Raw genomic sequence first — 23708 nt, 5'->3', positions numbered from 1 at the left:
TACAACCCAGGGAAAGCCTGGGTGAAAAGGTGCGTTTTTAGGAGGTGCTTGAAAGATGCCACATTTTCTGCCTCCCGGACTGCATGGGGGAAGGTTTTCCAGAGGGTGGGTACCACTACACAGAAGACCCCGCCGCTGAGGTTCTTCATGGTGATATTCTGTTTGTTTTGGAATGACCAGCAAGGCTTCCTCTGATGATCTTAGATGTTGCCTGGGTATATATAAATTTCATATACATTTATGAAATGTATGTGTCGCTTTCCACTCCAAAAAGCATTCTCGAAACAACTTCTACACGCAAATACAGAAAGCCCATAATTAATATAACAGACCCCCCCCAAAGTAATATAAACCATAATCAGCACACAGTACAAAAGAAAATAAACACTGTAAAAATGAAATCTGAAAAGCAATACCACAGGAGAAGTGTTCATCCACAATCCAAAAGACTTTCCTGGCCCCTCACAGTCTAGAATTAACAAAAGCAACCCACAACAGTTGAGCCATAACTAATGTCCAAATGCTTGGGAACGTAAGTGCATTTTTGCTTGGTGCCGACAAGATGACTGTGTCAGTGACAGGCGAGTTTCCTTAAGGAGAGTGTTCCATAAATGCAGGGTCTTCACAGAAAAGGCCCTGTTCCTGAACTGTCACCCCCAGAGTTTCTCCCAGAGGGGGCACACAGAAAAGGGCTTCTGAAACTAACCTACTGGATGAGATAAGAAGGATTGTTTATCCCTCAAGAGAACCTGTGCCAAAGCAGCGTTTGGCTACAGGGCCATGTGCCCCCTTTCCCCTTGCTTATGCATTCCTATCATCCACAGTATTGCCTGTAACTGTTCCTAAGCCTGGTTGGGGCCCTTGAAATCTCCAGATTGGAGATCTGGTCTACATGTTGGACGGAGTGAGGCGATGGAATCGCAAGGTGATAGGAAGGACTGCTTCAGAATGCAGACGGAGGAGATTGCGTTTGTTGTTTGTTTCCTTATTTGAAGACTTTTCACTCCTCAGCCCAAAAGGCCTCCAGAGTGGCTTACATATAATCGATTAAAGTCCCTGCCCACAGGCTTACAATCTAAAAAAAAGACCACGCCATGCAAGGGAAAAGGAATGGGGAGGGAAGAAGGGAAAGAAATAATTTTAGCAGGGCTGGTGGAATGGCCCTATTTCCCCCTCTCATCTCAGCCTGCTGGAATGACTGCTGTGGGTGACAGTTGAGGGAGGAGGAATCTTTGTGAAGGGAGGTCTTCAACAGGGCTAGTGGAGTGGCCCTGTTCTCCCTCTCATCTTGCCTGTGGTGTTGTGGAGGGGGCCCTTCCTGCAAGTAGAAACCTAGCACAGCAGGAAGCAGGTTGGACTAGAACTTTTCTCCCTGATGGGCTAGTTTTTACCTGCAGGAGAATGAGGTGGTAAAGTGGACTGAAATGCTTCAGAATGCTGGGGTGTGCATGTAACATCGTCAGATACTCCCCGATATCAAGTACTCCCTGCATTTATGGACCTGACTTCAGAACCTTAGTTTCAACGAAGGCCTGGGTCAATTAAAGCCTCAGCTGTGTGCATTTCCTTCTACGCACAAAAGGAGGAGATTTTAAAGCTTCCGTTCCTCGTTAGGAACAAAACCACAGTTTCTTGCTGTGTCCAAACTCAGCAAATGGTTGTTTGCTTAAACCACAGTTTGTTAATGAGCCAGTCTATCAAATCAGGATCCTGCTATTTAAGTTAGAAGGGAGACAGAGCTATACAGTATTTTCAGTTATTTGTATGCACGTCCCACTTGCTTCCCCACTGTTGAAAGGAGGGAATAGAAATGCCTGCCCATCAGCAAATGGCTGAATTGGTTCCCATGCTGTGGAGACTCCTTACTGACTGGTGCTTCCAAACACAGGTGTACATTTAAGAAGCAGATTTGACAGGCACAATTCCTGACATTCCAGGGAGCTCAGTTTGTTGGCGTGAGAAGTTGCCATTAAGTCTTGGTTCTTTAAACATGATAGTGCTATTCATGGTTCTTTAACCTTGGTTTGCTTGGTGTGGCTGTAATGCTTAACTATGGTTAACACAAACCATGGTTTGCAAACTCGCTTGAAATCATGGCTTTACCTCCTGGTTTGTGATTAGCCTTTAACTGTGATTTAGGTATACAAGTGTCACATTTAGCTATGGGAGCCAGAAGAAAACAGTGGTTAAGCATAGCACCTAAGTAGTATTTTTAACCAGCATGGCGTATATGTTGTTGTAGGAAACTATTTGAACACCAGCAAAAGCGGTTGGAAGAGGAAAGGAAAAGGCGCCAGTTTGAAGAGCAGAAACAAAAGCTAAGGCTTTTAAGCAGCGTGAAACCAAAGGTATGTTATGAATGGTGTGTTCAGTGGCAGGCTGTTGCATTTTAATTAACTTCTGTGAAGTTGGAAAATTAAAGCAGCTAAGGGTGCAATCCTATGCATGTTTAGACAGGAATAAGTCCTACTACTCCCAGCATACCCCAGCCAGCCATGTTTACTGGGGAATGCTGGGAGTTGTAGAACTTATTCCTATCTAAAGACGTGTAGAGAAATTTGTGTTTACCAAAGATTTTCTACAAACCTTCAGTTTAGAACTGTATACCTTTAGTTCTTTGCCAATTATTACACTTAATACCATACTTGGCAATTATTATGTTTTAAGCTTGCTTATTGGTTATTATTAGGGGGTCTTTCTCCTTCTAAGCCCCTTACTCTAAATCTAAGTGCCCACCATCTACTAACATCACTGTTAACACCTTGTCATTTCTAGAGAAACTCAAAGAGTCCCCAGCTTCTCCCTATGCATCCTGTCTGTGTACCCTGTGGTTTGCAACTTGTCTAAAAAAAAAAGATGCATCAACCACAAGCTTTTCCCCGTAAACCTTTCTCCTTAGCAAAGTCAAATAACTCTGCTACCCAGTAATTACTTCTTGAAATTCACTCGGGCTCAAACTAGGCCCACAGAACTTACTAATCTTTGGGTCTCTTAGTTATTCCATCCTATACTCATCTTATGCATAAATAAAAATCATATGGCAGGCTCATATAGCCAACTGCCTTAAATAAGCTCAGTTACAATGCCTTTTAAATTTCTTGCACATGCATAGGATGGTACCCTAAGAGAACTTATTTTTTTAAATAAAAACATAGCACAAACCATTACAGTACATTCTGTGAGACAAACAGAGCTTCAACAAAAGCAGTATAAGCAGGACATTAAATTATAAACCTCTCCTGTTTTGGTTTGCCTGCTTTGGTTGAAGGGATTTACTGTGGAGCCACAAAGGTTGGGGCAGGGGTGGGGAGGGTTTGGCAGAACCTAAAAATGCGCTGGGTTTTCAATAAAGGTTGCAAATTCTCTTAGGGTGCAATCCTATGCATCAGGGCTGAAAATCTACTTAATGATAAGGTTCACACAACACACTAACCCACCATGGGTTATTGTGTTGTCTGAACACAACGTGTTTTCTGCAGCGTGGGTTCACATGTTGTCTGAACACAGTGTGTTTGCCACAGGGTGGGTTATTGTGTTGTCTGAACGCAGCGCTTTTTCTGCAGGGCATCTTGTTAACAGTGCAGTATGGTTTAATTTTCTCGAACAAGCCACCTTGAGAATCCATGGCTTGTTGGATTGTTCAGGGTGGTTAACAAGCCACACTGCATGGTTAATAAACAACCCTGCAGAAAACGTGCTGCATTCAGATAACACAATAACCCATGGTTCAACAACTACTCCCCACAGGGTAGGTTAATGTGTTGTGTGAACCCAGCCAATGTTTTCCTTTTCCCTCCCCATCCCCTTTTCCTTGTGTGTCGTATCTTTTTAGATTGTCAGCCTACAGGCAGGTCTTATATTTCTGATTGATCATAACCTACTCCGGGAGCCTTTTTTGGCCAAAAAGCAGGATAAAAATACTTAAAGGACTTCTTTCTGTCTAAACGTGCATAAGATTGCCCCCTAAGAGCTTTTTCACAGTAGGTCATGTCTGTGTTTCAGATGGGTGAGAAAAGCAGAGATGATGCACTGGAAGCCATTAAAGGGAACTTGGATGGCTTTTCCCGAGATGCTAAGCTCCATCCCACACCAACATCGCATCCGAAAAATGCAGGTATTCATTTTTTATAAGAGATGCCGAAAATTAAAACCGCTAGTGGATGCAGCTTCGGGTTAATGAAAACATTTAGAGGCATATTGTTCATTTGCTAGTATATTAAGAGCACAATCCAGCCAAAATTAAGCATTTGTAAATGTCACTGATTTCAGCCATCCCAAAGTAGTCTCCTGGTAGTTTACAAATAGAATAAAATGGGAAAACATAGTGCAAATAAAAACAATAAACAGCAGTCATTAAAAAAGTCAAAATACAGATCAACTATCAATCAGTACAAACTAGCTAAAAAGTTAGCTGAGAGACCATCTGAGTAATTATGTTTTTTAAAAGGTGGTATGGACTTTCTAAAGTTTAAAAGGAATTGGCCCCATAGCTCTCTTGAGATAAAGAAATCCAGTAGTTAATGTGCCACCACTAAGGAGGCCCTACTGTCTCTCTGCTCTTCAGACAGTGAGGGCATTGTAAGGAAAGGCTCTATGGGTGATCTTCATGCAAATAGGATGCTGGGGCTGGGGGGACATACCAAAGGAGGTTATCGTTCAGGTTTTCACCACTTGCTGAAGAACCAAACCACTTTTCATTTTAAATGTGAACTTGAAAGCAGCTTGCCTCTTCAGCAGCGCAAAGGGTTGCCGTGAAAATTTAGGAGCGTGCTCCAGCTTTGTACATGGTTCCCCCCAACCCATACTTGCATATGTCTTAGCAGGATAAATGCAGCAGTCAATTGAGGTTCCTTCCTCTTCCCCCACTCCCCAATTCAGAAGCTTCTCAGACGACCGCCCTGCATTGCTAGCCTGGAGGTAGGCCGCAAAGAACAAGCAAACCAGAGCAGCAGCCCTTATAACAACAGTTTATGGAACTCTGCTCTAGCATGCTGAGCCAGGCTGTTTGAAACGACGTGGCATAAGAGCCGGCCTGTTTTGCCTCTTCCAGAAATGGCTGCTTCTCCCTTTTCTTAGCAAAGAGGCTTGTTTTCCTCCATTGGTTTCCATTTTGTGTGCGTCTGTGTTCATTCCATTTTGCAGATCATCCCACACCATCCCATTCTACTGTGCCTGTCTCCCAAACCTCTGCCTTTCTTGACGACGACGACTTTAGTGACTTTATACAGGGGCCTGTCGAAACCCCGACAATCGGGCCTCCAACCTCTTCCCAGCCTTTTCAGTCTTACCATCCTATCTCCCAGGCTGGGCAACGGCTTTCAGAGAAGGCTGTAGCCCAGACTCTCCCTCCAGCCCAGTTTCCAGTGTCCTCCATCCACCATGGTACCATTGGACAGGTTCCTTATTTCTCCACTTCTCCAGCTTCACAAAACACTCAGAAAACAGGTAACATGCCATATCTTCGGTGGTAGCACAAGGGAGATGAAATATGTCAGTCTGGAATGTGGGAACTGACTTTATGCTTGATGAATTCCATCTAATCAAAGCACCACAGAGGGGCAAATGATGTAAATTAGAGCTGCAACTTTTAGGCTGCAACTCTAAAACACATTTACTGTAGAGGGCAGCCGTATTGGAGGCAGGGAGCTTCTGAGTAAACATGCAGAGGGTTGTGTTATTAGTCGATTAGGGAGCTTCTGATGGAATAAAAAGTGCCAGATGTGACCCATATGTGTATCACCTGAAAATCAGTCCAATAGCAAACTCAGCTGGTGAGTGCCGATGGAAATGAAACCAGAATGGGGCCACTGAGAAACAAGAGGGGAGGTGTTGGCATGATCAGGAGAAACTCAAGGTTTGCAGAAGTAAAAAAAAAAAACTTAAAAAAAAAACTCCTAAGGGGTAGAGAACAGTCTAATGAGGACTGAGTGTTCTCAGTAGCTGTGGAACATTGAGTGTTGGAAGGGGAAAAACAGGCTGGATATGGCGCTACAACCAGCCCTGTGTATGTGACTATTCATGTGTTCTTGTTTCTGCGCCTCAACATTTCCTTTCTGCCTGTGGAATTTTGGAGTGGGATGAAGCTCCAGGTGGAGGCGGTTAACCAAGTACAAATAACTCCTCCTTTTATTTGTCCAGGCCCTTCCTTGGAAGAGAAGCCCTTGCCACCTTGTGGGTTGAGTGAATTTGGGCAGACTCAAATCAAACCCCAAATGCCTGAAGTTGAGCTCAGTGCCGCAGCTCCAGCTGTGAACCGCACTGATCCCAATAACTGGAAGTCCGTAGGGGTGCCCCCAAATGGCAGCCCCTGTCCAGAGGCAAACAAGGCTTCAGAACCAAACCTGTCAGTTAAGGAGCGTGGTGAGCAAATCTGTATTTTTGGCAAAGCGTACGCTGAAATGCTGCTTGAACATGCTAACCTCTTAACAGGAATGCTGGGGAACTTTGCTCTAAATCCCTGCTTCAGTATTAACAGCAGAGTGCCTGTTTTCCTTAACTTACACCTAACAACAGCAAGATCTTGTTCTGATTTTAGCCCTCTTTTGACTATAACCCTAAAAGGGTCTCAGAATGTAACATGCTTTTCAAATAAGATTCAGTCCTGCCTTGTTTTCAGCAAAATATTTTTTCCAATTGTGCATGCTGTCTTCTGATTCTTGCCCTTGTGGTTGTTAATATTGGGGGGGGGGAATGGATACCTTATCCCCTAAAAAACAGCACCACCCCCTTTAATGAAGTTGATGTGTGCAGATTTAGGTCAGATGAAAGCAAGTATTTCACCACACATTCACGATCGCAGCATGTGGTCACCATATGCTCTTGGCTGGTGTTGGAGCCTGACATGGTGCGGAAGAAACCATTTCTTTCCTTAGGCCTGTTAGGTCCATAGCTTCAACTTTAATACAGCTCAACTTAAAATGCTGGTTGAGCACTTTTCCCAAGAGTTTACGATACTATTTCAGCTTTTTTATTTAGTTATATTGTACCCCCTGAATCGCACTGATGTTTGAATGACCTTCTAATGGTTCCAGTGATTTTCAGATTTAATGAAATGACTGTTGTAGAGCAGCTTTCTTCAACCTGGTGCTGTCCAGATGTGTTGGGTACAACTCCCACCTGGCTGGGGATGCTGGGAGTTGTAGTCCCACACATCTGGGGGGTGCCAGGTTGGGGGAGGTTGACATAGAGTAATGATATTACTGATACCTTTTTAAAAGAAGAGTGTGCTTGGAATGGTCTTTGTGAAATAGGAGCACTGCTCTGGAAGCTGGAGCTAGTGCAGAATTCAGCAGCTTGGCTGTTGTCGGGAGCTGCTGCAGCCTTTCAGCATGCCACTCCTTTGCTGAGGGAACTGCACTGTCTGCCCGTTCGCTACTGGGCCAGGTTTAAGGTTTTGGAACTAGTGTACAAAGCCCTAAAGAACTTGGGACTGGGATATCTGAGAGAGCTCCTCCTTCCTTACCAACCTGCCCGGTCACTGGGGTCATCAGAGGGCATGTTCCTGGTGGTTCCACATGGACCTATGGCCCGGGTGGAGTCCACTAGGAGAAGAGCCTTCAGTGTGGTGGCCCCCTTCCTGTGGAATTCCCTGCCTTTAGAGGTCAGGCAGGCGCCAACACTGGGTTGTTTTTGGCAGCTCCTGAAAAAGCTCTTTTCCAGGATGGCCTCCTCAGTTAGCCAGCCTCAGTTTTATTGGCACTCTGTTTTTTTAAAGAATAATCTTAATATCATGTTTCTTCTTTTTATCTTTTATTCATTTTATCTCTTGTTGTTCACTGCTCCGGAACCTGTTTAGATCTGGAGCGGTATACAAATGTAAAGAATGAAAAAGAAAGAAAGATGTAAGGCGACAAGGGCTTGGAGTGCCATGAAATGAACTTGTGATGGACTCTGCAAGTTATTGCTCTTTGCAAAGTGCTAGATTCCCTCCGCGCCCCCCCCCCCCAGTTGGACAAAGAGCGGCAGGGGCCAACGTTGCTCATGAAATATCTCCAGCTCTATTTGATTCCCAGCATGAGGGCATTGTAAAGGTCAGCACTCTCGTGGCAAACATGGTTGCCTGAATCCATCTGGAGGCTCGGAGGGCCAGAGTGTTAGGTTTCCCTTCCTTTGGTAGTTAGCCTTTCTAAGGTAGACATGTTAGTATTTCTGCGGAAAGCCACAGAACAGATCAGCCTTCCCCAGTCTGGTGCCCTCCAGACTACAACTCAGTGGGGCAGTGAATCTGCTCCGGGTTTCAGTCAGAACTCTAAAGGAGCTATCCAAGGTGTGGAGCGCCTTGGATAGCTCCTTTAGAGTTCAGACTGAATGGTTGAAGGTTGAAGTCCAAAACATCTGGAGGGCACCAAGTAGGAAGAGGCTGGAATAGATCTTACTTTGAGCAACAAATTAATGAAAGGGAATTGCTTTTGTTTTACAAATTGCCCAACAACCCTGTAAGCTCTTCCTCAGAGCTCAGTGCAGAGAGATGTGACTGAAGCTCTGTTTTGTATTAGAGTGTTTGGAGTTCTAATTGTATGCAAAAAGCGAATATCTCCACTAAGTTATTTGTATGTTTTGTGCTTGTTTTTTCAACCAGGGGTGTGCCTGTTTTACTGAACTACTTGTAGAAAGCTGATTCCTCCTTTGAAATAAGATGACAGAAATCTTCTGGATGAGTCACTTGCTGCGGTTGTTTCCTAAATATAGTTTTCTCTTTTTGTTTGTGTGTGTGTGTGTGTCTTTAGGCGTTGGCGTATTTCCTTCACAGGATCCAATCCAGCAACTGATGCCTCCATGGATTTACAATGATAATTTAGTTCCAGGTAATAATAATGATGAATCTAGCAGGAATTGCTATTGCTGATCTCAGAAACGTTGCCAGCTCATCTCCCTTTCTGGATTCCTTGTAATTAAGCCAACTTTGTTTCTTAAGATTGTTTGTCTTTTATGCATGTTGGAAGCTTGGTGAACAGAGAATGAAGTGCTGTGCCAAATACTAATCAGGTGACGCTGCGTTTTAAACTGGGCCTTGCCGCTAGGGGTATCTCTTTACAAGGATGATAAAAACAGAAGCCATCTCTTCAGAAGCATGTAGTAGAATTTATCAAAAGGGACTCATTCCCTGTGGAATTCTGTACACTTTCGGGTTGCTACCCAGCTTAACATGGAAGGGCCTACTTTAGAGTGGCCAGCATTTGATGATGTCCAAGTTCAAAGCGCATGTCTGTAAAAGGTTAATTCCTTTGTGGGGCACAATTAGGAAAGGAACTGAAACTAAAACTGTCGATATCATACTGCCCTTATATAAATCTATGGTGCGACAAATCTGTGGTGCAACCACACTGGGAATAGTGTATACCGTTCTGATCACTGCAACTAAAAAAGGATATTGTAGAGCCTGAAAATGAAGAAAAGGGCAACTAAAATGATCGAGGGGCTGGAGCCCTATGAGGAAAGGTTACAACAGCTGTGATTGTTTAGGTTAGATAAAAGGTGAGTGAGGGGAGACATGACAGAGGTGTACAAAATTATGCATGGTGTGGAGAACGTGGAGAGGGAGACATTTTTTCTCTCTCTCCTAATACTGGAACCCAGTGGCGTCATCCTGTGAAGCTGATTGGTGGGAGGTCCAGGGCAGATAAAAAGAAGGACTTCCTAATAGAGCACATAGTTAAAGAATAGAATTTGCTTCTGCAAGATGTAGTGATGGCCACCAATTTGGTTGGCTTTAAAAGGGGATTAGACAAATTCCTGGAGGAGAAGGCTATCGGTGGTTACTTGTCCTGGTGGCTCTATGCTACCTCTAATGGGAAGTATGCCCATGTACACCAGTTGCTGGGGAACATGGGCAGGAGGGTGCTCTTGCACTCCTGTCCTGCTTGTGGGTTTCCCGTGGGCAGCTGGTTGGCCACTGTGTGAACAGAATGCTGGACTAGGTGAACCCTTGGCCTGATCCAACAGGGCTCTTCTTATGTTCATAATGCAGATTCTGATGTGCTGGCATCTGAGAGAAAAGGCACAAGTCTTGAATATGCAGTGTTCCGTCAGTTTTTGACTGGCTGTTTCCTTCTTTACAGATCTATACAAGAAAATTCTGGAAAACACTATGACGCCTACTGGGATAGACACTGGCAAACTGTATCCCATCCTCATGTCGTCCAGGCTTCCCAGAGAGACTCTCGGACAAATATGGGCCTTAGCCAATCGCACCACTCCTGGGAAGCTTACGAAAGAAGAACTCTATTGTGTTCTGGCTATGATCGCAGTAATGCAGGTAGGGGTGAGTGGGAATTGGGAGGTAAAGCTGGGGAGGGATCGGCTCTCATCTCATTAGCAGCATGTTGCACATAAAAATCTGTGCCTGTATCTGTGCTCGATCCAAGTTATTGTCAGGGTTGGATCAGAGCTCAGAGAGCCCCAAAGCAGTTCTGATTCTGAGGAAGAGATAGAAACCGTGGGAGAGGAACCCGCGCGCTGTTCAGAGGAGCAGCCAGGGGGAGAGCCCCTCCCGATACACATTCCTGAGAGGGATGGTGACCCTGGCAGGGAGAGGGAGGCGCAACAGCAGTTTCTGGATGCTAGGCGCTGGCCCAGCGTCAAGCAGGAGATGGCGGGCGCTGAGAGGAGGTGCTCAGCCTGCTTGGCATGACGGCAACAGCGGTGCCCTGATGCCCCACTGGAAAGGGGTGGACTCGCTCCTCCTAGCCCATAAGTTCAGAGGTTTCCCGCCTTCCCCTCCAAATGGAGATCAACTGATTCCTAAGGCTAGAACCCCCGAGTAGGCAGCTCTCTTAAGTCTCACTTGTAGGATCAAGCAATTAGCATCTGTAAGCATCATTAGGTTGAATGGAAATAAAGCCTTGGAAAAGAGCCCTATTGTCTGGGTGTTGACTCTGGCTACCTGGGGATTTCAGAAGGCAGCTGGGGCGACCTCTTGACAGTTATCAGGATTTCTCTGTGGACTGCAGAGACCTGATACAGACCTAATGCTCCTAAACTCAAAACTGTTGTTAAGAGATAGGAGTAGGATTGCACATGAATCCCTGCAGCCCTCAACTGTAGTTCTAAAACAAACCAGTTTTTATCATAACCATGGTTTGCAAACTAGCTTCAGCCCCTTATTTGATCATGGGAACCCTGGTTAGTGTTAACTATGGTTGCGGTTAGGAACCTAGGAAGCTGCGTTATACTAGCTGGGTTCACACGTCTCGCTAACCCATGGTGGGTGGCAAGCTATGCTGGGTAGGTGGTTATGCAAACAACCTACTCTGCTCCCATCAGACAATCAAGCAAACAGGCTGCACAGACTAGTTTATTTCACACACACACCCCTTGCCCCTCCTCCTGTAGTCCTCCCACCCAGCTGGGCAGGTATCCCAGCTTCCTTTGCGTCGGGAATAGAGATTGCTTGAGAGGAGCAGAGCAGTGGCAGCATTTTTGGCTGCTCTTGCCAAGCACCTCTGTAGGTAATCTCCGTAACCCACATTGGCATGACAGGCAACATGCTAACCTACTGTAGGTAAAATAAACCTACTGCAGATCATGGGTTCTCAGGGTGGCTTATTGGGAGAAATAACCCACCATGGCAGGGGAGAGGGGAACATCACACAGACAACATGTTAACCCATCATGGGTTGTTCTGGAAAATAAACCATCATGGGTTAGCATGTTATGTGATCCCAGCCACTGAGTCAGACCATGGTCCATCTAGCCCAGTATTGTCGACACTGACTGGCAGCTATGGCTCGCCAGGGTTTCAGGCAGGATTCTTTCTTAACCCTACCTGGAGATGCTGGAGATCAAATCTGGGACCTTGAGCACATAAAGCTGGTGCTTTGCCACTGAGGCTGGTATAGCTGTAGTGCAAAATTGTGGTGGGGGACAGTGGGCATTCGCACGCAAGAGGGGAGGTGCTGCGGGAAGGATCCCATGACTTTCCATCTCTAAACCATGGCTAGGAATCGGAAGCATTGTGTCTGCATTGAGTAAAGAGAACAACCCTTTGCTGTCCTGTGAAAGAAATCTCTCTGGCTGGTATGAAAGCTGGTGAAAAATGCAGGAAGAAGGAAACAGGAGAACTCTGGGAATATGCCTCCAGAAGCACAGTCAGCACTTCACCCTCTCTGTTGTCAGGGAAGGGAGAGCAGGTGCTCTTGTACATTAAAAACAGTTGAGAAGTGCAGAGCTTGGGTCTGTGGAACGTAGGTTCAAATAGTATGTTACACACAGTTGCGTGTCATTTCCCACTGATTCTGTGTTCTTTTGTTAACCAAAGAGCATCTGCGTGTGGCTGGAATTTTGAGCAGAGCATGGCTATAATGAGGGGGACTTCCCAGGACAGCCATGTTCCCCCCCCTCCCCGCCCCTGCCCTGCTGCTTTTCTCCCCATGGTGAAAAAAGCCAAAGGGACCTGTATTCCCCCCCCCCCCCCCGACAAAAGCACTGGGGTGTGTGTGCAATTTTGAGTAGAAAAATGGCCAGAGGGGAGCACCGCTATCACGATGCTGTCTTCAAAGTTTATTTTATTTCTGTACCACCCAATAGCTGAAGCTCACTGAGCGGTTCACAAAAATTAAAACCACAAAGTGTAGGGTAAAACAATCTAAAATATAAAAGCATTAAAACCGCAGTATAACACAACCAGAAGAAAACCAGAAGAAAACCTAGCAGCAATGCAGAGATTTGAAATGCAGATTTAAAACACCAGAGCTAAAAGACCAGAAAGCTAAAGTGCTAAAATGCCTGGTTCTCACCATCTGCACTTCTTCTGTATGGCTAAGCCAGAGAGGGGGAACGCATGGCTTTCCAGACGATGTTGGGCTTCAGCTCCCATCATCTTGCACCGTTGGCCGTGCTGGCTAGAGCTGATGGGAGTCGCAGTCTAGTAGCACTGGGATGGCCACAGGTTGCCCACCCGTGGGCTACTCAGCATGCATGACATGGAGGGGAAGACCCTTTGCTGACATGGGGCATACAATGGCCTTTCCTTGCGTCCCAAGGACCAACCAGGTTCGCACCCGCTTGATCATCCGGTATCCCAAGATGACTCACTGCATCCCCAGCATGTGTGGAAATTTAGGCTTGACTGTGTGGCATGCAGCCTTCCCCAAACCACAACTCCCAGCATCCCCCAGCCAGGCTGGCCATGCTGACTGGGGATTATGGGAATTGCGTTCCAGCACATCTGGAGGGCACCAGGTTGGGGAAGGATGGTGATAGATCATCTAGTAGGATTTTTTTTTTTTGAAACCACACCTTGTTGCATATCTGTCACATTGTTTGGCGGGGGGGGAACCCAGTGATATGTCATCTGTATTGCTTTTCTCTCTTTCCCCACATACAGAGAGGAGTTCCGGCCATGAGCCCCGATGGCTTAAACCAGTTTCCTTCAGCCCCGATCCCTACGTTAAGTGGGCTTCCGATGGCCATCCCTGTCACAGTGAGCCAACAGCCTATGATGCCCTCTGGGCAGCCAGTTCCCATGCCTCTCAGTCTAGGGCCGGCAGTCGTGGGGATCAGCATGGCACCACCGGTGGGCGGAGCGGCAGCACAGGCACCCAGCAGTTTCATGCAGTCTTGCCCTGCAAACCAGGTTTGTGCTGTGTGTGTGTGACATAATAAACGGGCATTATTCTTGAAGTCGGTTGAAGGCAATGTGCCCTTTCGAGCTCATTTTTAAGCAGAAGGGCTCAGGTGGATGCACCCAGTTATGCAGCCCAGTACGACAGCAGCTGGTTATAGGAGTGGAAGAAAGCTGTATCTCTGCTCCTGAGAGCATTCCAGCAAGAGGAGGGCACGTGCTGTCAGATGCCTTGGAGCACAAATAGTTTTGAATAGTTTGAAGCAGCTCAAAATGCTGGTTTTGACCTAGAAGCCCTAAACCAAGAGTGTGGAACCTGTGGCCTTCCTGAAGTTATTGGACTCCAAATCCCATCAGCCCCAGCCCACATTGCAAATAGTCAGGGATTATGGGGGTTGTGTTGTTCAACAAATAATAATAATAGTAATAATTTTTAACATGGAGTTTTATTCTTTATCTTGTATCTTTTAGTGATTACCACTCCAGAATCTGTCTAGATGTGGAGCAGTATATAAATGCTGTAAATAAATAAAATAAACATCTGGTGGGGCCAACAGGTTCCCCACCCCTGCAAAATGGCTTGAGACCAGGAGACCTTAAGGACCAGGAAACGTTAAGGGTATTCAGATGGGCCTCTGAGGCTCTGCTCAGAGTCCCACCACCATCAAGAGGTGAGGCGGCTGGTGACCAGTGACAGGGCCTTCTTTAGTGGTGGCACCCCGTCTCTGGAATTTCTCCTAAAAGCAGCCAATAAATAACAACATATATAAATAAAATAATAGTGTTAATGATTATGATAATGATAAAAAGTAGGTACAAGGTAGCTGCTGTCCTGAAAGAGGTCTCATGGTTTCATGTAATCTAGGCAGCCAAACCAGATGACGACGACTTCCAGGATTTCCAAGATGCTTCGAAGTCGGGAGGGCTTGACGATACCTTTACAGATTTCCAAGGGGAGGTGCTTGGATTGAGCAAGACGACCGCAGCACAACTCCAGAGCAGGTAGAGAATTTTAAGCTGTATTTTAAAGGACATTGGCGGGGGGTGTGTGTATTTTAAACCCAGATCTTTGACATCTTCCCATTCAGGGGATCCAGCAAGAGTAATGTACCTAAATAATTTTGCCCCGCTCTAAAGTTATAGTTCAGATTGTGAGTGCTGCTAGAGAAGTGTTCTCTTATAATCATATTTTGCATTGTACGAATGGCTTATTTTATGATATTGCTGTTAAAAGTTTTTAGCTCTCTTTTCTTTTGCTTATATTGTTAGATTGATTGAGTGTTCTGACACTGTGGTATTAACTGCCCCGTTGCGTATGTTGTTAGCTGCTTTGGGTGTTCCCTGGAAGAGAAAAAAGTGGTATAAATAATAAAATAAGCACCCTTCAGTGACGGTGCTTCTGCTTTGCTTGCCAGAGGTTGAGTGTTCTGACACTGTGCTATTAACTGTTTTTTTGCATACATTGTAAGCCTGCAAGAGAAAAAATGTGGTATAAATAATAATAATTAATAAAATAAGCACCCTTCAGTGATGGTGTTTCTGCTTTGCTTGCCAAAGGTCTCGGGTTCAGTCCTGGGCATCTCCATTTAAAAGGATCGGCTAGGTGACCAGAAATTGCGTGCAGGCAAGTGAGCAGGTTGGCATAGGAGGGTTGGAACATTCCATCTTTCCTCCATGCTCTGCACAGAAATCTAGCTGGCAACCTGAGGAGGGAAGCCCCGTTATCCAGCCCAGGATAAAAATGCAGCTCTCTGTCCTCCCTCTGCCAGCTCCCAGCAGGCTAGTATTTTTTATTTATTTATTTTGCAGCCGATTAGCTTTTGTGCACTTATTAATGACGCTGTGCTAGTGCATTGGAACATCCCATTCTTCAGGATCCCAATTTCCCTGCTGTGATGCATTGCGTTAAAGAGGCACAGCAATAGCTTGTTAAGCATTTCTCCTAATGCACATACACTTGTCAATTATTTTACATTGCACTGCTCAATTAAGTTCTCTGTGAGCTTGGGTGCGGTCTTCTGCTTACTGAAAGCATACATATCTTGTCCCAAAATGCCTTCCTCTCTGACTTTGTCTAGTCCTCTACCAAACCAATAATCAATTACTTTAGAGCGGTTCCTTGTTGGGATTAGCACGGTTGCTGACCAGAGTCTATGAATTCTGGCCAGCCTTGGTAGCTGCTGGTCAAAACTTCTGCTCTCCACTGACCTGGTCCCTTCTCCAAGTGGGAAAGGGAACCAACAGGGCCTTGATTGTGATTTCACATTGCACTTCGGAGGCCTGGCGCAATCGGGGAGACAAGCCCCCATCCTCGTCCCAGCTCGGGGCTAGGGAGGGGGCTGGCAGCTTGTCCCCGTTGGACTGAGCCTCAAAGAGATTCAGAAGGGAACATAGGAAGCTGCCTTATACTGACTGGGTTTGCACAACATGCTAACCCACACTCAGTGGTTGAGTGAATCCGCTCCGTCTGTGTTTCACGGATTGCCAGGCGCCTTTTGTTCCATCGTCTGCTCACAGATGGATGCAACTGTTTTTTTTGTCTTGCGGAAAAATGTGCAAATAATCACGTAAGAGGTTTCGTAACAATTTACATCATTTACCTTAGTATGTAACATTTAGTGTATTGTCCCCCATTCCATTCAACTTTTTCTCAGCAGAAATTTGTGTATCTTCCTACAAATAAATACGTGAACATTTTTGGGAAAGTAAAAAAAAAACATCCGAAAGTCCATGGACTCCGCGTGACCTGAGGGGGTCGCTCTGCAGTGGCTTTCGCAGGTTGGATTCTTAAAAATCCAAGCACATTTTAGTCCATCTCGAATTTCTCCAGCATCCCTACTTCTTTGTTGAACCAAGGGTTAGTGTGTGGTCTGAACCCAGGACATTTTCCGCGGGGTGGCTTGGTAACCATGCAGTGTGGCTTATTTTTCTTGAACAAGTGTGTTGCCCCAGCTGTGGGCTTCGACCTCTTAATTTAAAGATGCCAAGATAGTGATACATCAGATTCAAAGATTTACTTACAAGGAGACTTTATTGGGTAACTTACAGCACACAGGCGTACCCAATGGTTGGATCAGACAGCTTCTGTGAACCACGAGCCATTGGGTCAAATGGGTTTTATACCATACATGTCAGCGATATGGCAGCACGACACTAGCAAGCGCCCATCGTGTCCGTTCCCAGCATGGGCTAGAAGTGTTTCGTTCTCAAGCACAGCCACCTGTAGCTTTAAGGTAAACAAACTCTGCTTCTCAGGCACATCAGCGATAAGACATTCTCCTCATTAGCAAGGAATGTTCTGAGAAGGCTGTTATCGGCCTTCTGACTCATCTGCACATGCTCAGAGGCTTACTAGCAAAGGAATTGCACCAATAATGAACTTAAGCAAGCATTATGGGTCTCCTGGCCCCGCTAACGCTACAGATGACTTGGCTATGCTCCCGGGGCCAATACAACGAGCCGCCTTGAGTAGTCATGGTTTGTTGTTGGGTTCTTCAGGGTGGCTAACAAGCCACCCTGCGGAGAATGTCCTGTGTTCAGACCATGCACTAACCCACGGTTCAACAACAACCCACGCTCATCCACTGAGTATGAGCTAGCATGTCGTGTGAACAGCCCTACTGAGTCAGACCCTTGGTCTTTCTAGCCCAGTTTTGTCTCCTCTGACCGGCAGTGGCTCTCCAGGGTCCGGGGCAGGGGATGGTCTTCCCCACCTCCTTTTACCTCAGAGGTCAGCAACTTTGGGGGGGCCAGGGGGCACATTGCCCCTCCGAACCCACCGGGAGCTGCATGCTGCTGCTGAATTTGTTGCAGTAGCTGCCAAAATTGCAGGGATTTGCTGGAAACGAAGTGCGCAAGGAGCGTGGGCCTGGTTTGCCAGCAGAATTGCACTTCTGGAAGTGTCCCGACTCTGCAGGCATGACTCTGCAAGCAGAATTGACATAATTTTGGCAGTGAATGCGGCGGGGGCAGGGGAAGAGGCAGGGGGTCGGGTATTTCCCATTCCTATTCAGCCTGATCCTTTTTACACTGCAGATGGTAGTGACTGAATCTGTGATCTTTACCACTGCGCTATGGTCCCTTCCATGAAGGGGAGCAAGATCTCCTAACCTTCTCCAGGCTCGGTGGGAGAGAGATCTTGCAAGAAGAAACCACGTGCTCACAAGAAACAAGCTGATGGGTACATCTGTGGACCCCTACTTGTTAGATATCTTTGACATCTTGGTTGCTTCATGGGTGTGGCCAGCAGCTCTCCCTCTCCATCACTCCGGAGATCCATCTCCATCACATCCCTCTCCATCACTCCTGCCATATCCTGGTTTTGTCTATTAGATAGCATTGAGCTTCAACCTAGGAGACGTGAAGCTCGATCCGTGTGTGTCTGGAATACGTTTCACTGAGTCTAATGGGATTTACTCCCAAAAATGTCCCCATAGGATTGCACGCTTGAATTTTAATTGTTTTGTTTAGTTTGTTCTCTTTCTATCCTGCCCTTCAACACATTGACCTGGTTTGCATGATCAAAACAAGCCACCGTGGCTTAAGCCAGCCACCGTGGCTTGTTGTGAGCTGTGGTGTGTGCCGGGCGCTATTTGCATAATCGCTGCCCAGCTGCAGTTTATCATGTCGTCCGATCCTGGGCAGCATGGCTTGTTGGAAGGTTAAACAACCCTCAAATAACCCATGGGCTGTTGTGGGGTTGTTTGAGGGTTGTTTAACAAGCCTGCAACAAGCCATGCTGCCCACATTCGTACGACGCATGCCCAGCATGCACCATGGCTCACAACAAGCCACCAGGACTTGTTTAAGCCACTGGGCTTGTTTGGGTCGTGTAAATTGGCCCACTGTGTTCCCAGGGTGGCTAGCAAATATTATTAAAAACATATATGCAAATAAACAGTACAACAACACCAAAGGATAAGAACAGCAGTAAAAGCAACAAAATGCCAGGTGTTCAAATCCAAGCTTAGTCACGTTGCCCTCATTTAAAAGTTGTGCTATTATTACTGCTATTTTGCTGAAAATATTCACCTTTTGCACAGGAAATTACTGCGAGTGACAGTCTAATTGGGGAGTGAAGTGGCAGGAGGGGGTCTGTGCCTCTTGTTTTCCTTGGAGAGGCCTCACCTGGGACTATGAATGGCTGTGCGACTCCACCTCTCCTGTAGAACACAATACTTGTTTACAGTCTGATAAGGCAGACGTAATTCTTTAAAGACTTTTATTTGGGATGAGGTGGAGTGGGGAGGGGCGTCTCTAGCTCTGTGGGCAACTAGCAATTACATTTGCTGTAGAACATCCTGTTAAGATACCCAGTGTGAAATTGAATACTGTTTCCATAAATGCTATCTCTCCGTTTGTGTAGTCTCTCTGTGTGTCTGCAGGCTTCATGGATTCCTATTAGCTCACATCTGTAAAATGTTCGGCTTGTACCAGGCTTGTAGGTTACTGATAAGGAGATTTGAAAAGGCAGTAGAAAGATTCTTGCTCCTGGTCCAGTTTTATATCTCAGAGAAGCCCACAGAAATTTGTATTTTCAACAGACTTCGTATTTGGTGGCCTGGGCTTAAGGGTCAAAGAAATTATATGTTTTAATGTTCAGGATGCTGAGTGGAGCTGCCACGAGGGAGATAAGAGAAAGGGGCCAGGGGGAGCTAATGCAGTGTGCTTTTGGTTTGCCAAGAATTACAAGCACAGTCTTAGTTTGTTGTTGCAGCTTTCTCTGCAGAACCCAATGTATATCTGAACTGGGACTGCAATGTTTTGTCACATCATCGGTTAGATCCGGCAGCCTTCAAAACATGTCAAGGTTACGGTTTTTGAGTTTAGAAGGTCCCTCGATTAATTGGACAGCAGTTTTTTAAAGCTGCTATATATATATGTGCTTACAAAAACCATAGGTGGCAGGCACCATCTAAGGCAGCGGTGAGCAACAGGCGGCCCCTGTGGCCATTTTTGTGGCCCCCCTGCCTCTGCGGCCGAATTCGCCATGGTGACGGCAAACAAGACAGCGGTTTTGCTTTAAAACGAAGCGATTTTGTTTGGAAGCAGACTTGTGCTCCCGGCGGCTGCCTGGAAGTGCGATTCTGCTTCGGAATTAGGGGCATGATCCCTGCATGGCTTATTTTAAAGCAAAGTTGCTGATTTTTTTGCTGCCAGCACAGTGGCAACAGAAATTTGAGAAAGGCTAGCTGGGGCATGCTGGGAATTATAGGCCTTTTTTCTGTCTACACATGCATGGGACCAAAAGAGCCCAAAAGCTCTCACTGCTAGTAACTGAATTTTAGACACCCGTCAACCTTTTAGAATGGGGGAAATGGCACAAAAGCCAGGAAACCATCAAATGATGGGTGGCTAGGAGAAAGGGTGTGGGGCCATCTAGGGAACCTTGGTACGCCAGATTTGACCTCCAGGCGAGTACCCAGGTTGCTGGGGGAAAGGCAGTCACGACTGGGGAAGGCAACGGCAAGCCACCCCGCTATAGTCTGCCATGAAAACGCCAGTGTAAGCAGGCGTCCCTCTAGGGGTCAGTAATGACCCAGTGCTTGCACAGGAGGAACCTTTCCTTTTCCTTTCCCACAGGTCCATGTTCCTGGTCTAGGAGAATGCTTGGAGGAGTAGACAGACATCAAATCCAGCATAAGCAGCAGAGGGACTTCTTTGTAAACAGTGCTGTCTATCTTTATCCTGTTTGCATCTTGATTTTACACTGGGCTTCCAATTGTCTCTATTCAGGACCTGGTCTGGTCCACACCAGCTTTAGTTTCAGCAGGGCTGCAGCTTCAAATGCTCCTAAACCAGGGGTGTAGAACCTCAGGCCTGAGGGCCAAATCCATCCTTCCTGGTGTCCCAATCCAGCTCTCTGGGGTTGCCCAAATGGCCGTGCCATCTTTCCCCCTGCCACTGATCATTTGGTGGTTTTCCCAGCTTTTGTGCAGTTTTTCCCCCATTCTGAAAGGCTGAAATGCCAGTAAGAACTTTCAGGTAAAATCAGCTGGTATTCTTTGGCATTTTGGCCCTGCCCTCTTGCCCCACCCACCTCTGAAGATGTGGCCCCCGAGAACGTCTCCGAAATTGAATTTGGCCCTCGGATGGAGAGAGTTCAACACCCCTGGTCTAAACCCCTTGCTGGGTCCTTCCAAACATGGCTTAATTCAGAGTTTACCTCCTAACTAGAAGTCTTCCCCTCTGATTTGGGAGCCTTTCTTCCAGCGAGTGCTTGTTGGGTGTGATTTCTCTGTGATTTGGTAAAGGTAACTCTGCATAGCGCGTAGTTAAACTATGGAATTCACTACCACAGGATGTAGTGATGGCCACCAATTTGGATGGCTTTGAAATGGGGGGTTGACAAATTCCTGGAGGAAAAGGCTGTCAGTGGCTACTAATGGCTGTCCTGATGGCTGCATGCTACCTCCAGTACCAGAGGCAGTGAGCCTGTGTACACCAGTTGCTGGGGAACATGGGCGGGAGGGTGCTGTTGCACTCATGCCCTGCTTGTGGGTCCCTGGTTGACAGCTGGTTGGCCACTGTGTGAACAGAATGCTGGATGAGATGAACCCTTGGTCTGATCCAGCAGGGCTCTTCTTATGATCAGAGCTGCTCTTTTTATTACTACTTGATGTAATTCAGAGCAGAGCTCCCCACCACCGAAAGAGAGTCTCAAGCAGCACCCTGGGAAGTCGAGGTTTAAACTTGAGTCCTACTTGTAGGGTGAGGGATGCACATTCAGATGATCATATCTCAGCTTAATGTCAAGACATAAATGAGCCTTTTGGCCAAGCACAAAGCCCCTTTGCCCCCTCTCTTCTTGTAAGTGAACAAACCAGGAAGTCTTCCATAAACCACAGTTTCCACCTTTTTCATCCAACGTGGAAGGCTATGGTTAATGGCTTTGGAACAAATCAGGTTATTAAGCCAAATGGAAACCATGGAGTCATATCCTGGCTTATTCCAAAGCTGTTAACAAGTTTCCTGGTTCGGATGTAACAGGAAGCTGTACTTAATTGAAGAGTTTCAGGCTTGTTCATGCCCACCGCAAAGCGACTGCAATACTTGTTCACATCAATGCTTTTTTCCCCCATGAAATTCTTACTTTGTTTCAAAATAAAGTTAACAAAATAAAGGCAACAAGAAGAAGAAGGTTGTATATAATAGTACATCAAAATCACTAAAGAAATAAAGGAATTTGGTTATTATAAATCTTAGTCTATAACCAATATGCTTATAGAACATCTACATTAAAACAGCCTAAGTAAGAACTCAATACCTAATAAGAGTAAAAGTACAAGTTGTGCAACATATAAAAAGAGCGTGTGCGAGTGAATGTCATTTTGTGTGCATGTGTGTATTAATTGGAAAAAAATATAGGCAACTGGACTTGGTTGGAATGTTATCAAAAGTTTGAAGGGCTTCAACGTAGGAAATAAATGGAAACCATGGTGCCATAATATCATTCTTCCCATTAGGATTAATGCTTATTACTATCTTATTAAGTTGAGATGGTCATCCAAACCAGCCCATAAAAAGCGAGAGACTGTGGAGGAAGGCTGTGTGTAATAAAAAGAGTGTTTAAAAAGAGAAAAGGAAGGGGGAGGAGTGGAAAAAGCTAACCAGTTATAGTGTAGAGGTGAAACATTAGAGTGGAAATAAGGAGAAAATGAGGATCCGGAAGGGGAAAGAGGGCTTTTGGTCCAGGGAAGATATCTAAAAAAGCACACGCGCACCCCAGAAAACCTGGAGACATTTTTTTGAAAATCTTAAAAGGGTCCGGGAGTGACAAGAACAGTTGTGTGAAAAGAACTGTGCAAGAAGTGGTTGTAGCCACGTTGTACACATGGCTGTAGCCTGGGAGGGGAGAAATCTCTTTCCTGCTCCTTTCAGCAGCTCAGGTATCAGTCATGCTTGGGTCCTTTTATTGCACTGTGGGATTCTGAAGTTTGCCTTGCAGCTTAAGAAAAGGACTGTAAAATTCAGAGCAGAATGTATGTAGGTCACAAAAGAAAAAAAATGCCATGCACCTTACATTACTGACTTTCTCCACTCTGGTCCCTTATCCTAAAAATATATTTAGGAAGCATTGTGGCATAAATGTCACCATGACATACCCACACGTGTGTGGTTTTCTTCACTCTAGCATATGTCTGGAACGTTTCCATCCCATGTTCTGCCATGACTTGGGCTGCCTTTTCATCTCGCCAGAAACTGCTCGTGCATCAAGATCTCCCCAGATGAATTTTGTGCCCCCTGTTTACCCTAACACACGAGGCTTGAGAATGCCCGCTCTAATGACTGAAAACAGCTGATGAATTTCTCATGAGGAACAGAGACCTTTGTGCTGAGCTCTCTCCTCTTGTTTTATTTAGCGCTCCTTCGATGCTGATACCGCTCTCTGGCACAAAAATGCTGTCCGCAGTGGATAAATATGCTGTTTTTAAAGGGATCGCCTCTGATAAGCCTGCTGAAGGCACAGTGTCGCTTGGAGGTAAAAAGCAATGGCCAGCTATATTAACATGGTGTTATTCTGCTTAATTTTTCTTCTGGCTTGATTGGATCAAACCCTTCACAGGAGTGCTTCACTGCACATAGTGAACGGCACACTGCACACCTCTCCCCATCCACCAGCTGCATCTGTCCCACCTCCAGTACACCAGATCTGCATGTGGATGTAACATTTGAAAGTGGTAGAGCACGTGATTTGAATGTGGAACAGGACCACTCCTCTCTCTCCTGCACATGCATAGGAACCCATGGGTTGTTTAAATCATGGGTTGTCATTAAAACAGGTGTGTGTGTGTGTGTGTGGGGTGGGATCCAAATGGTCTTTTCTTCCAACTAATCAATGGGGCACAGTCCACTGTGAAGTTGTTCTGTGCAAGATCAGTTGAACTGGTGCTACACGTATATGTTGCCTTCATCTTGCACAGCTGCTGTCTGTTTCCATGGGGCTGATGGAGGAGAACTTCCTAGGAGGTTGTGCTCCACCAGGAAGGTCTATATGTTCCCAGACACTCTCTCTCTCCCCCCCCCCCCCATCCTCAAGGATAGCCAAAGTCTTGTGCTCAAGGCAGCTGTCTCCCTTTGGCTCATGACAAGATAATTAGATCTTAAATCAGGCTCAAATGGAGACACCACTGACAGTGAGATACCT

General features: G+C 46.0%; 1 protein-coding gene across 5 annotated transcripts in view; it reads left to right on the top strand.

Annotated features, from left to right (window-relative positions):
• The window catches only part of SYNRG (synergin gamma), an 80357-nt gene that overhangs the window by 16497 nt on the left and 40152 nt on the right, over positions 1-23708 (top strand). For 3 of the 5 annotated variants that reach the window (XM_084822427.1, XM_084822430.1, XM_084822431.1), the window contains exons 5-13: positions 2243-2348; positions 4003-4114; positions 5143-5445; positions 6139-6360; positions 8727-8804; positions 10059-10255; positions 13325-13573; positions 14427-14563; positions 22924-23042. In XM_084822427.1, the coding sequence (XP_084678553.1) occupies positions 2243-2348; positions 4003-4114; positions 5143-5445; positions 6139-6360; positions 8727-8804; positions 10059-10255; positions 13325-13573; positions 14427-14563; positions 22924-23042 (1523 nt within the window). The remainder of the gene's footprint in view (positions 1-2242; positions 2349-4002; positions 4115-5142; positions 5446-6138; positions 6361-8726; positions 8805-10058; positions 10256-13324; positions 13574-14426; positions 14564-22923; positions 23043-23708) is intronic. The other 2 variants (XM_084822428.1, XM_084822432.1) reach the window with 2 other exon arrangements.

This window comes from Heloderma suspectum, chromosome 16, assembly GCF_057233095.1.
Source record: "Heloderma suspectum isolate Gila_16-S chromosome 16, 16-S_ref, whole genome shotgun sequence".
Classification (NCBI taxonomy): domain Eukaryota; kingdom Metazoa; phylum Chordata; class Lepidosauria; order Squamata; family Helodermatidae; genus Heloderma; species Heloderma suspectum.
This window is presented reverse-complemented; position numbering and strand designations above follow the sequence as displayed.